The sequence below is a fragment of the Mya arenaria genome, chromosome 1 (assembly GCF_026914265.1).
Source record: "Mya arenaria isolate MELC-2E11 chromosome 1, ASM2691426v1".
Classification (NCBI taxonomy): domain Eukaryota; kingdom Metazoa; phylum Mollusca; class Bivalvia; order Myida; family Myidae; genus Mya; species Mya arenaria.
In genome coordinates, this window is record NC_069122.1 from 35061212 (window position 1) to 35073618 (window position 12407).

Consider the following 12407-nt stretch of genomic DNA (forward strand, 5'->3'; position numbering starts at 1 on the left):
CCGTGTAAAGAATCAAGTTAAAGAGCAAACAGTATATACAATTCAAGATATGATCACAAATTGATGGCAAATTTTAAACACACTTCATAAGTCAATCAAGGGTCATAATTTGTATTTCGGATAAAATGAAGTTATGTAACCTAATTGTGTGATGTCCCTGAACAACTGTGTGAGTTATGAAGTCCTTTGAATAAAGGGTATTTGAGATCTGAGTTAAAACCCCAAGTTGCACTGAAGCTTAAGCCAAAGTTTCCAAGTCGATCAAGGGCCATTTTTTGTATTTAAGATAATGTAGAATTATGTTATAGTCGTGAACAGTTGTGTGAAGTATGAAGTCAATTGAATAAAGAATATGGTCGTTAAAAGTGAAATTCCTAACTATAACTTTGAACCAGTAACACAATGTGCCCTAAAACTCAATCAGGGGCCAAACTTTGTATTAATGATAATACGGAGATTTCTAACCTTATAGTGTCATGGTTCTGAACAACTTTGTAAATTATGAAGTGAATTGAATGAAATATATTGGTGATATAGGTGAACAATCCAACTTAACAGGACGCCGACGCCGGGCGAGTAGTATAGCCCTCCTAACTCTTCGATTGGTCGAGATCACAAACAAAAACGGCAACAGTAACATCTAAGTAAAACATTTATGAAAAGATGCCTATACTATTTACAATAAATATGTTGTTATATTGAAGTGAAGAAAAAACAGCAAATTAGTTTGTAACAATTTATTTATATGGACATTGAGACAAATATAAACTAATACGTGTAATATTAATAAACAAAAAGAGAATGGTTAACTCCTTTCATATCAAATTAACGTCCAGGTTAAGACATTTTCTATAATTTTTTTGCCAACTTTAAAGCAGCACTCTCACAGATTGAACGTTTAAACAACTTTTATTTTATTTTTTTGTCTTGGAACGAGCCAATTTTTGCGAAAGTCCATGGAAACCAGTTATATAAGACTGCTGACAAAAATCAGATCACAGAGTTTATATTTAATTTCAAAAATTGATGTTTTATGCATTTTTCGTAAACCGTTAGTAACGGTTTAAGCCATAAAACATTAATTTTCGAACGGAAATATGAAAATCTACGATCTGTTTTTTTTTTTGTCAGCAATCTTATATCATTGGCTTGCAGATATTTACGCAAAACATTGCTCTTTCCAAGACAAAAAAAAAAAGTTGTTAAAATGGTATATCTGTGAGAGTGCAGCTTTAAATGCAAACAAAACAACAGCAATACACGGATTTCTTTAAACTTCAACGATATTTTCAAATTACAAAAGCAATAACTTCTCAGGTCACTTCAATCGAAAAATGTGTTCATCTCCCGTTTCAACTAAAAGCAGTGGATCAGTCGTAAAACCTCATTTGAATACAATGCTTAATACAACCATCAATTAAGGTTTCAATTGTAAAAGCAATGAATGAATGTATCATGAGTAGCAATAGCAATAGTGCCTGTTGGCATAGAAACAGTGTTGGCATAGAAACAGTGTTGGCATAGAAACAGTGTTGGCATAGAAACAGTGTTGGCACAGAATCACTGGGGACTTCTTATTAAAGCATGAATCGTACGATTGCTTTTGCGAGTAGTTTAGCCAAAGTTGGTTGTGCTGTTTGTGGAGTTTTGTGCTGTTCTTCTATGTTTCTTGTTTGTGATTTTGTGTTCTATGTCTTTGGCGTTTGCTCAGTGCCACTAAACCGGGTTTATGTTTAAACTTTTTGCTACTGAGCTAAATATTGATTTTGCAATATAAAAAATCAATACATTTCTTTATATTAATTTAGCATTCAGCTTAATTTCATTATCAAAGAAGTACATAAATTCACCACATGTACCCGTTCACAAAAAGTAGCACTATAGAAATTATATAGTTTTACGTTTTTCTATTTAATATAACTCTTTCAACAGGTACCCGGAAAATGACGTCATCCCATTACCTCGGACTTCACCAACAGTCCCAAGCGGAAACATCAAAGTCACATATACCCTGTCACCTCTTCGCAGTCTCAAAATCGTGGTGCCACCGCCTTGATGTTGTATCTCCCCTTTCAAATCATCACATATCACTTTAAACGCAGGCGCGTTGTTTTTATAGATGGCCAGATGCAGAAAGTTGCGTGCAGCACAGACGGCATTGAGAGTGAACATGTAGGTACCAGCCACAGGAGCAGTATAGATCCCAGTTTGTTTATCGTAGGCCCCGCCTATGTCTGTCACAACGTCATCAAACTTAAGAGGCATTTTGGTTTCTACTTCTTGTGGTTTATCCAAGGTCACGTGGAAGCCGGACTCACCACCATCTAGGAAGACAAGAATAATGGCCGCTATATGTAAGTTATGGATGGATAGGCTATTAATGACATCACAAACACTTGCAGTATTGTACATTTTTCGATTATTTTTTTTCTAAAATTAATTAACTACCGTTCAAATGAAAAATAACTTTATCATTTCAAAAAATGTTTAAAAAATCATTTTGCATTACTTTTCAACGTCAGCCAACATCATCTATCTGTACTATTTATAGAATACAAGACAAGGACATGAGATTTGCGTATTCGGATAAAATGGCCCTCTTTCTTTTTTATTAATACAATGAATTACAACCAAACTCCGAGTGATTTAAGAACGAATGATTTGCTGGAAAACAAAATATTATATCACTACGCATGCACATTTCCATGATGTTAAGATATAATTAAATTTAAACATTTAATGTGAAGGAAAAAAAGGCATTTTAAATCCAAATTAAAGCTGCAATAGGAATAAAAAAAACAGCGCATGCGCACCTGACAATTCTACATTTCTATACTATATATATTTTATATTTTATAGTTTATTTACGTCCCATCAATGTACATCAAATATACAGTTTATATCACTATATACATATCCACGAGTACATTGCCATTCTGATTAGAGTTATAGGAGGCTTAATACAATATTTAAAAAACTAAAATGTTTTTATGTCACAAATGTTAACATAATGAAACGAATACATAAAACTTATCACTAAACCTTAAGAACAATTATTGAAACTGTTTTTATTACCTAAAAGTCTATAAAAGTTTATGGATATTTAAAATAAAACAAAACATATTACGTATCGTATTATTTCCATATTAAAAGGTAGTACCTGTACAGTTAAAAAGGAATATAAAACAGATAAGGATATACGATCCATTAATGGCACACACATTTCTAATTTAGTTGTAAAATAATATTCCTTTTAAGTTTAAACATATTTAGGCAGGATTTGGCAGTATATTTTACAATTCACTCATCAGATAAGAGGAAGCAAAGCTTTTCAGTATCATTATATGAGTTACTACAACACTAACTATCACGTGATAAATCACGTGATAAAACTGCAGGTTTGATCTTTGTTGTAGACCCAGCTTGCAGTCCTCTTGTTTTTACTTTTGTCGCATTGCTGAACTTTTGGGAAAATAAAATAAATAAGTGCAAGTCGATATTGCCCGGAATCACGTATCAAGTTTCTGTTTACATATGACATATTAGCAGACAGGCAGACAGACAGAAATATTTATTACCGTAAACATGTTATATAATAGGGTTATGTTGACAAAAAATAATAAATATAAGCATACTGTATACATAAATTATAGTCAGTATGATCACAATGATACATGACATAAATACAAGGAAAGGAAAGGGAAAGAAGAAAGTTAAATTAAAGAACATACAAGAAGATATCAAAAAAGAAAGAAAAATGAGAGCTACATATCGAAATCAAACCACGTGATGTGTACACCGTTCGATTAGGTATGCAGGATTATGGAGTATTGCTTCATTTGGACCAAGATAATTATGGCAATTATTTGATGTTTTTTTTATTTTCTCAACTTTTTTTTCATCTGAAACACTAGCTAAAACTTCAATTCGCATATATAATCTGGACACTACGATATTTTCAACTAACGACTTATTCTTTTTCGAAATGGGCCCAAAGGTTAATTTAATTTTGTTTTTAACAATTTATCTTTTTTTTTATTCTTAATCTGAAATAGTAAATTTAATCTTGCTCTGTTCTTGGATCTATGATTATTGCGACTGTTTGGTCGATTTATCTTGGGTCTGTTTATTTTTAAGCAAAACAAAATATAAAAAAATCAGATTTCATACAAACACTGTTCAGTGACTAGTAACATGAACACTGATTAAGTAATTACTAACAAAGCATGCTTTCTATATATGATTAGAAGGGTTACATAATATTTACAATTCAAAAGTAAAAACACTATTTACTATCTACTTTTTGTTTAAGAACAGAAATAGACAACGAAAATTAAATATAAAACAATACAGCTCACCTAGCAGGGCTCCTAGATTACATTACAAAGGAATTTTATACGAGTTAAATAAACCTACACGAATATCAAAAACTACTATATGTATATACTTGTCAATATCAAATATATATTTATATAAAAAAAATGTTTATCTTGTGGTCGACTTAATTTTACAAAAAAGACGATTTACCATTTACTCTGCCTGCACAATAATTCGAGAACAGTTTTACTATGATATTCAAACTTCATTGATAGGTTCCCCTTGACCAGTAGATGACCCGTAGTGGTTTTTGGGCCATTAATTCAGGTGAGGAACACAGTCAACAGTCTTAAGAACACTTTGTCCGCACAATAACTCTAGAAAAGTTTGATCTAGGACCATCAAACTTCACTGGTAGGTTGTCGGTGACCAGAAGATGACCCTTATTGGTGTTGGTATCAGAAGGTCAAAGGTTACTGTAATCGGTTTTATGAAAACTTTATCTGCACAGTTACTCGAAAACTCTTTGACTAAAAAACCCATAAAACTTCACTGATATTTTGCAATTGACCATTAGATGAAGCCTTTTGTTTTGTGGTGTGTAGGATCAATGTCACGTTCAACAGTCTTATGTTTACTTTGTCACAATACCACAAGAACGGTCTGACTTAGGACCATGAAACTTTACAGAGTGGTTGCCCTTTACCAGTAGATGAACCCTATTGTTTTGGGCTTTGCATGTCAAAGGTCAAGGCCTCAATCAACAGTCTTATTAAATCTGTGTCTGCATAATAACTTAACAACGGTTGATCTAGGACCACCAGAATTCAGTGGTTTGCCATACACAAGTAAATGAACCAATTGATTAGGGGGTCAGTAGGTCAAAGGTCACGGTTGACAGTCTTATGGAACATTATCCACACAATAACTCAGAAACGGTTTGAAATACGACCATAAAGACTTTAGTGGTAGGTTGCCATTTAACAGCAGATGACCCCAATCAAATTACAGGTCATTAGAACAAAAGTAAACCATCTGTGTATTTTTCTTAAAACACCTTCGGTTCAACACCTTCCACATGTTTCTGACAATGCGTCGCTCAGGGGCTTTATATTTGGCATATATAGTTTGTTTGTTTGTGTAATAAAGACCAAGAGCTGCCACAGAGACAGCGCGTCCGACTATTACGCCGCTTTGAAGTTTAAGGATTGCAAAGTTTGGTGCATGCAAGCATGTAAAATAAGCTATACTTGCAAAACTTTGACCAGAATTTCTTTGTCAAATAATAAAGGGGTAACTTTTTTTATTATATGCAAAATAGAGCTATACTTGATTGTTTAAGGTTTCAATGCAATAAATCAAGTATTTGTGATATATATGTGCTTACATGCAAACCCTTAACCAGAATTTCTCAATCGAATACTAAAGGTGAAAAAAGATATATGCAAGATATTAGATATAAGAGATATCTTACTTCATTTATTAAGAAAGTTGGATGGTAAAAAGCCCCTGTATACAGTTTGAATGCTAAAAATGTAGTTAATGAGGCATTCACCTATATGTTCTTACATGCAAAACCTTACCCAGAATTTCTAAATCATATAGCAAAGGGCATTTTTTTGCATTATATGCAAGATCATGTTATCTAACTTGATGAATTAAGTAGGTTGGATAGCTGGTAACACATGTCTTAAGTTACAATGCAATACATAATGTAATTGCTGAGCTTTATCCAGAATTTCTAGGTCGAACAGTAGGGCTACAATTTGAATTTTATGCTAAATGAGTTATCTTACTTGGTAAATTAAGTGGGTTGGATTGAGAACCTTTTTATAATGTCTCAATATTATATATATTATTAAGGAACACGTATCTAAAGATTCAATACAATATATGATGTATTTGCTGGGATACTGACTCAAATGTGCTTACATGCAAACCTTAATCAAGGTGTGACGTCGATGCCGACGCCAACAATAGGGTGAGTAGTATATCACTCTTTATTATTTGAATTGTCGATCTTAAAACATTGGAATAAAGAAGTCAATCTACCTAGAATGTAGCAAAAGAGTCGTTGCGAAAGAATGTTTTAACAAACGATAAAAAAGGAACACCCTTTTTATACTTTTCTATCATTAAATATCTTGCATACATATATCACATGTTTATTTTATTTATTTTTAATTAAAAATTGATTATTTTTCAAATGTCAAAATGACATTAAAACAACAAGAAAAAAATTCACCGATGTGTTCCAACAAGTGTCGGAATATTCCGGAAAATACCGGAATTTCCAAGAAAATACCGAAGTATTCCGGAAAATATATGAATATTCTGCAAAGTACCAAATTTTACAGATAAGATATTAAGTTTACCATAAGGTCCACTAGAGAGCACGTATGGGCGTTTCTGTAGGGACACTGGTCCTCCGTAAACTAAAAAGAAATATGAAACTGTTTGTACATCTACAAATTTTCATGTAGTTTAATTTAAACTTTCGTTGACAGTAATGGTAGACTGATCAACACCTCTTAGGTTCAGAAAATACTTAAAAAATATATTTTATGAATTCATTGCACACTGTAAAGTTGAAACAACATGTACAGATTGACACGTGTTCTGATATGTGATCATAAAAAAATACAACTCCTTCATATATGATCAATATAACAATACTGTTAATATATTGTTTTGTAGTAAATTAAAAACTCCAAATTAAACGAATCTCTATAAAGACGAGAACAAAAAGTACTAGCAAATGATTTTTACCGCAATTCTTTCATACATTCATTTCAAATTGAATGGTATGTATTTTTTGGGGGAATTGTATGATCCTTACCGACATTACTCTCCACACTTTGGTATTGACGCAGTTTGTCTTCCAACTCCTTGACCTTGGACCTTAGCTTCAAGGTTTCCCTTTCGCATATTTCTGGAAACTGATACGACCAATTTATGTGGCATTCAACACTAAATAGTGCCATAGCAGTTATTACACCGAAGAAAATTAGTTCCATTATTGGTGAGTCGAAGATTGATCTGAAAATAGACACGTAAAACTATTCCAATCTGGCAGACGAAGATCAAATACTGGGTTCAATTTCCGATGAATGGTAATATTATTTATTATAGGTATATAAGCTTATTTTAATATCAACAACAATCGTGTCGAAAGTTTGGATTATTCCATTATTACTTATATTAAATTAGCCCGATTATTATAAAAACCATTGTAACAACAAAAAACTGTAAAGAAGAAAAATAGTTTCCTTCTTGATTCGGATATGCTGAAGGATATTGCGAAGCAAAACCAGGGTGAGGAATCACCTGACTTCAACGGGGTTCTCACATGTGTCACCACGGTTCAAAACCGATGTAAACAAGCAAGAAAGTGACAGTTATTTCTCAATAACTTTTTTGAGAGAAAAGATAAGAACACAATTCTTAGCCTATAAAAGACTATGCTATTTTCTCCTTCTACAAGTGGGAAATATTTTGGATTTGCTTGTATTTTAACGATGGAATCCTTGGCCAAAATTTCGATTCGACGGGATTTTGTAGAACGATGCAACGCTGTCTGCGCCGTGAGTCTTTGTTTTGTATACATTTCTTAGTAATTAGTAATATTTAAGAACTCATACATGTGTTTAAATGTCATTATATGCTTATTTTATTTAATAAGTAGTTTGAACTACTCTCTCAACTGTGACGATAATGCATTCAACATTGAACTATTATTCCAAATGATATTTCTTTCATGAAATGAATGTATATCCATCCATTTGATCGGTTTTAAAATGTTAAATTGATGTTTTAGGTTGGCCGTCATGGTGATACGTCCAAATTATCCATTTTCCCTCTGTAAGAGACGGGGTCAACCCTCATATGTTTCACCAAATGTTTACAAAAGATGGATAAATTCAATTGATGCAGTGATGAGTACATTCAAATGGAAGACAAGATATACTCCAGCTGACTCCGTTCCATGTACATCCCCTGGTTAAAGAAAGTCAACAGTCAAGAAGTGATTGAACTACGTTTTAATGTACAATTAATCATTAAACTATTGAATAGAAGTACTAGTGAATACATGTGTTGCTGGTTGGATCCATTTTATTTGTATATGACGTCATTATAAACGACTTATTTCTTTTTCATGATATAAGACACACCCTTTGAGTGAAATGATTCAAAACGTCGCGCTCATAATGTAAAAATTCAACCCTTTTAAGTTGTATGTGGATGTAGTGGATGCAATAACAATTTCTTTGATATATGTTTGCATATTACATAAGTAAAGTCATGTTGTTATTTACGTAAATATAATCATATACCATTGTTGTTTGGCATGGCCTTCGTACAACTGTGAATACATTATACATCGGAAATGTGTACAAAAATGAAAAAACTGTCTGAGTTTTGAAAATAGGTGTAGTTTTTTTAAAAAAGGAAACGTATTTAGGGCACTTAATTTTATCACAATTTGAGTTACAAAGTGAGTTACAAAATAACCTGTTGTTGTTAAAAGATTACTGTTAAAGATAGAACGTTTTTGACATAAATATTAGTGTAAATGCAAATAAAACAAAGGTAATAATTTTTAAAAATGACTGAAACATTAGGCGAAATTTCATATTTTTGTATCAAGGACTTGAGTTAGAAATTGTGAATAAATTCACTTATCTAGGAATAGTATTTAGCACTGGTGGGTCATTTAGCACAATGTTTGACTCTTGGTCAGGACAAGCTGTGAAGACTTTTTTACAAGCTTAATTCTGACCTAGTTAAATTTCCTGGTATAGCAACATGCCATTATTTATCTTTGTTTGATAAATACATATATCTTGTTTTAAACTATGGTTACGAAGTTTTGGGTCTACAAGATAGCATTAAGTTAGAAAGAGTTTATTCCAAGTAAAGAATTACTGGGTTTTAGAACCCAAACTGAGAACAATTTTGTGTATAGAGAACTTGGTAGAATACCATTACTAATTATAGGATTTGTAAATGTGATTAATTATTTGTTAAAGATTTCACAATGTGATGATATTAAATATGTAAAAGCTGCACTCTTACAGATAGACCGTTTTTACAATTTGTTTTTTATTTTTTGTCTTAGATAGAGTAAATTTTTGCGTAAATATCTGAAAAACCAATGATAAAAAAATACTGAAAAAAGTACAGATCGCAGAGATTCATATTTCCGTTCTAAAGTTGATGTTAATTCGCTCAACGGTTTAAGAAAAATGCATAAAACATCAATTTTTGAACTTAAATATAAAATCTGCGATCTATTTTTTGACTGCAGTCTAAAATAACTGGTTTCCATGCATTTTCCAAAAAATGGCTCGTTCGAAGACAAAAAATAAAAAAAGTTGTCAAAAGGTTCAATCTGTGAGAGTGCAAAAGCTGTATTAAGAAAATCGTATAGAGATTTAGAAAAATTGCCAAATTGTTAGTCACGGGCAAAAGTTATTATAGATATATTAAAGTCACTAGGATTTTATGCTGCATGGTTATTTCAAAGTGTTGGTGATTTTAATATATATTTATATGTGAACTGAAACAGAGACTAAAATGTATATGTATAAAAATGGTTTGCTGAATTTATTATTTCATCTAGAGCCAAAACGCTTGTATTGTTCGCAGACTGTAAGTTACAGCCATTTTTGTGTGCTGTTAATGTAGTTAAATTTAGGGAAGCATTGACGTGCGAAATTGAGGCCGGTAGATGGCACAAACCTACTCCTATATCTGAATATGAAAGGAAATGTCAAGTTTGCCATAAAATAGAAGATGAATTTCATTACTTGTTTGAATGTATTTTATTTAGTTATTTAAGAAGACATTACATACATAAATACTATTTAAATAGACCAAATATTACCAAATTTGTTCAACTCTTACTAATACCAATAAGACTATTCAAAGGCAATTAGCAATGTTTATCCACAAAACGTTTTAATTGAGAGTCCCTGTTGTATTTATAATGATGTTAAATAACTCATTTAAATAATATGTGTAACCACTGTCACCTCACTATGGTTATATTATATTTTATGTGTACTGTCTATGTTGAATTTGTGTTTCGAAAGTACCTTGTTAGTAAAGATAAGTACACGTGTATTAATATGTATTGTGACCTACGATCGATTAATAGAAGTGCATTTAATTATATATATTATGAATAACATTGATGTATGTTCATGCGCCTATGGCCTTAATGCATTTGAATAAACTATGAAACTTACTTATCAGAACTCGAGGCTTGTGATTCCACCTAAGGTGTCTGGTTGATGATAATTTCTTCTATGGCGTTAAAGCTATAGAATTTCTCTCTCTCTCTCTCTCTCCCCCCCCCCCCCCCCCCCCTCTCCCCAAATAAGTAGATTCAAATATTTGGCCACGCTGGACATCCTTATCGTGCTCATGGCTGTAATGTTGTGAGCATAGAAGCTCCGCCTCTATATGCAAATCAGTAACCGCCCTGCTAAGGCACCAAGGTGGAACCCCTAGAAGTATCAGAGAGGCAGTACGATTCGGACTATTGATGTACTCACATGTTATACACTTGTAGAATAAATGAAGTAAAATTTTAAGTGTCTTTATTACCTACCTACATTGAAACACAACAATGGCTACAGATAAAAAAAAATTGTCATCACATACTTGCCTCCCTTGTTGAAGACCGTCGTCTGCAGCACAATGGAAACATTGTCATATGGTATTATTTGAAAAGTGAAAACTTTGTTACCTTGTTTCCGAATAACACGCTAGGTTCGGGTTGGGATGAATTTTTTACACGAAAGGCCATGCAACATCCAAATTATCATCTTACGAGGGAAGGTCATTTTCATGGTAGTCAATTTCTTTCTCAGTGCTTCTTATTTTTTCCTGATTTCTTATGGATAAAGATATTTTGACCATTTTCGAAGCATGGGATTTAACCGGAGCGTGAGCAGTTTTATAATTACCCTTTATGAATGGCGATTTTGTTATTGAATTTGTACTGTTATTTTGTTGTGTTTTGGCTGTTGAATTTCTTTTACTCGTACATGAGACGTGTTTGGCTGAAATGTTAATTTTGCCTTCCATTTTAGTGTATCTATTACCTTATTTATTTAATTTATCCATCTTTGTAAACATTTGGTGAAACTTGAATTTGGAAGACTCCTTTTGATGGAATTCAGGCAACATAAATTGAACATAAATTGAACATTTTCAAATCGATCAAGTTGGTGTAAATTCATACCATGAATAAGAGTTTTAGGTTGTATACATTCTCGTCACAAATGAGAGGGCAATACAAACAATAAAATAGAATAAACTGAGCATGTTATGACAAGTTGTTAAGCATACCGATTTAACATAGTCAGCTTGATTTAGAAGAGAAAAAGTTCACGTTAACTACAGCACATAAAACATTTACGTTTACAACAGCACTTGAAAATTTGATATTTATTGAAAATACTTAAATAACATTTAAGGAACAATTCGTTTTATGAAAGTAATGAGCAAAACTAACTTTTTTACGCATGTCTGACTTCTTAACTATTACAAATGAATAAAAAATATGTACAAAACAAAAAATCACGGCGCACACAGCGTAGCATCGTTCTACAAAATTCCGTCGAGTTGAAATTTTGGCCAAGGATTGCATCGTTAAAATAGAGGCAAATCTAAAATATTTTATAAGTGTAGAAGCATAAAATATCATAGTCTTTTATAGACTAAGAAATATTTTCCTATCTTTTCTGTAAAAAAAAAGTTATTTAGGAATTACTGTCTCTTTCATGCTTGTTTACATCGGTTTTGAACCGTGGTGACACATGTGAGAACCCCATTGAAGTCACGTGATTCCTCACCCTGAATACGGCGATTACTGCTCAAAAATGTATATCCTTTTCGATTCGTAATGATATTATTATTCTTAATATTTTAAATCAACTAGGTAATAATACAGCAAATATTCTAAGGAAAAAAATCATCCCGAATGGGAAGAACGGTTTTGCTGAAATAAAATGGGTAGCAATAGGGTCATTATTGCGCCGAAGAAATCGTTTACATTTCCGATACTGCGTACAGCAGTT

At 32.3% G+C, this 12407-nt stretch overlaps 1 protein-coding gene across 2 annotated transcripts in view; it reads right to left on the reverse strand.

Annotated features, from left to right (window-relative positions):
* Positions 1-722: 722 nt before the first annotated feature.
* Positions 723-12407, reverse strand: part of LOC128243218 (complement C1q-like protein 2) — a 37879-nt gene continuing 26194 nt past the window's right edge. For both annotated transcript variants that reach the window (XM_052960867.1, XM_052960953.1), the window contains exons 2-4: positions 7157-7356; positions 6693-6752; positions 723-2324 (exon numbers count right to left, since the gene is read on the reverse strand). In XM_052960867.1, the coding sequence (XP_052816827.1) occupies positions 1912-2324; positions 6693-6752; positions 7157-7334 (651 nt within the window). In that variant the 5' untranslated portion in view covers positions 7335-7356 and the 3' untranslated portion in view covers positions 723-1911. The remainder of the gene's footprint in view (positions 2325-6692; positions 6753-7156; positions 7357-12407) is intronic.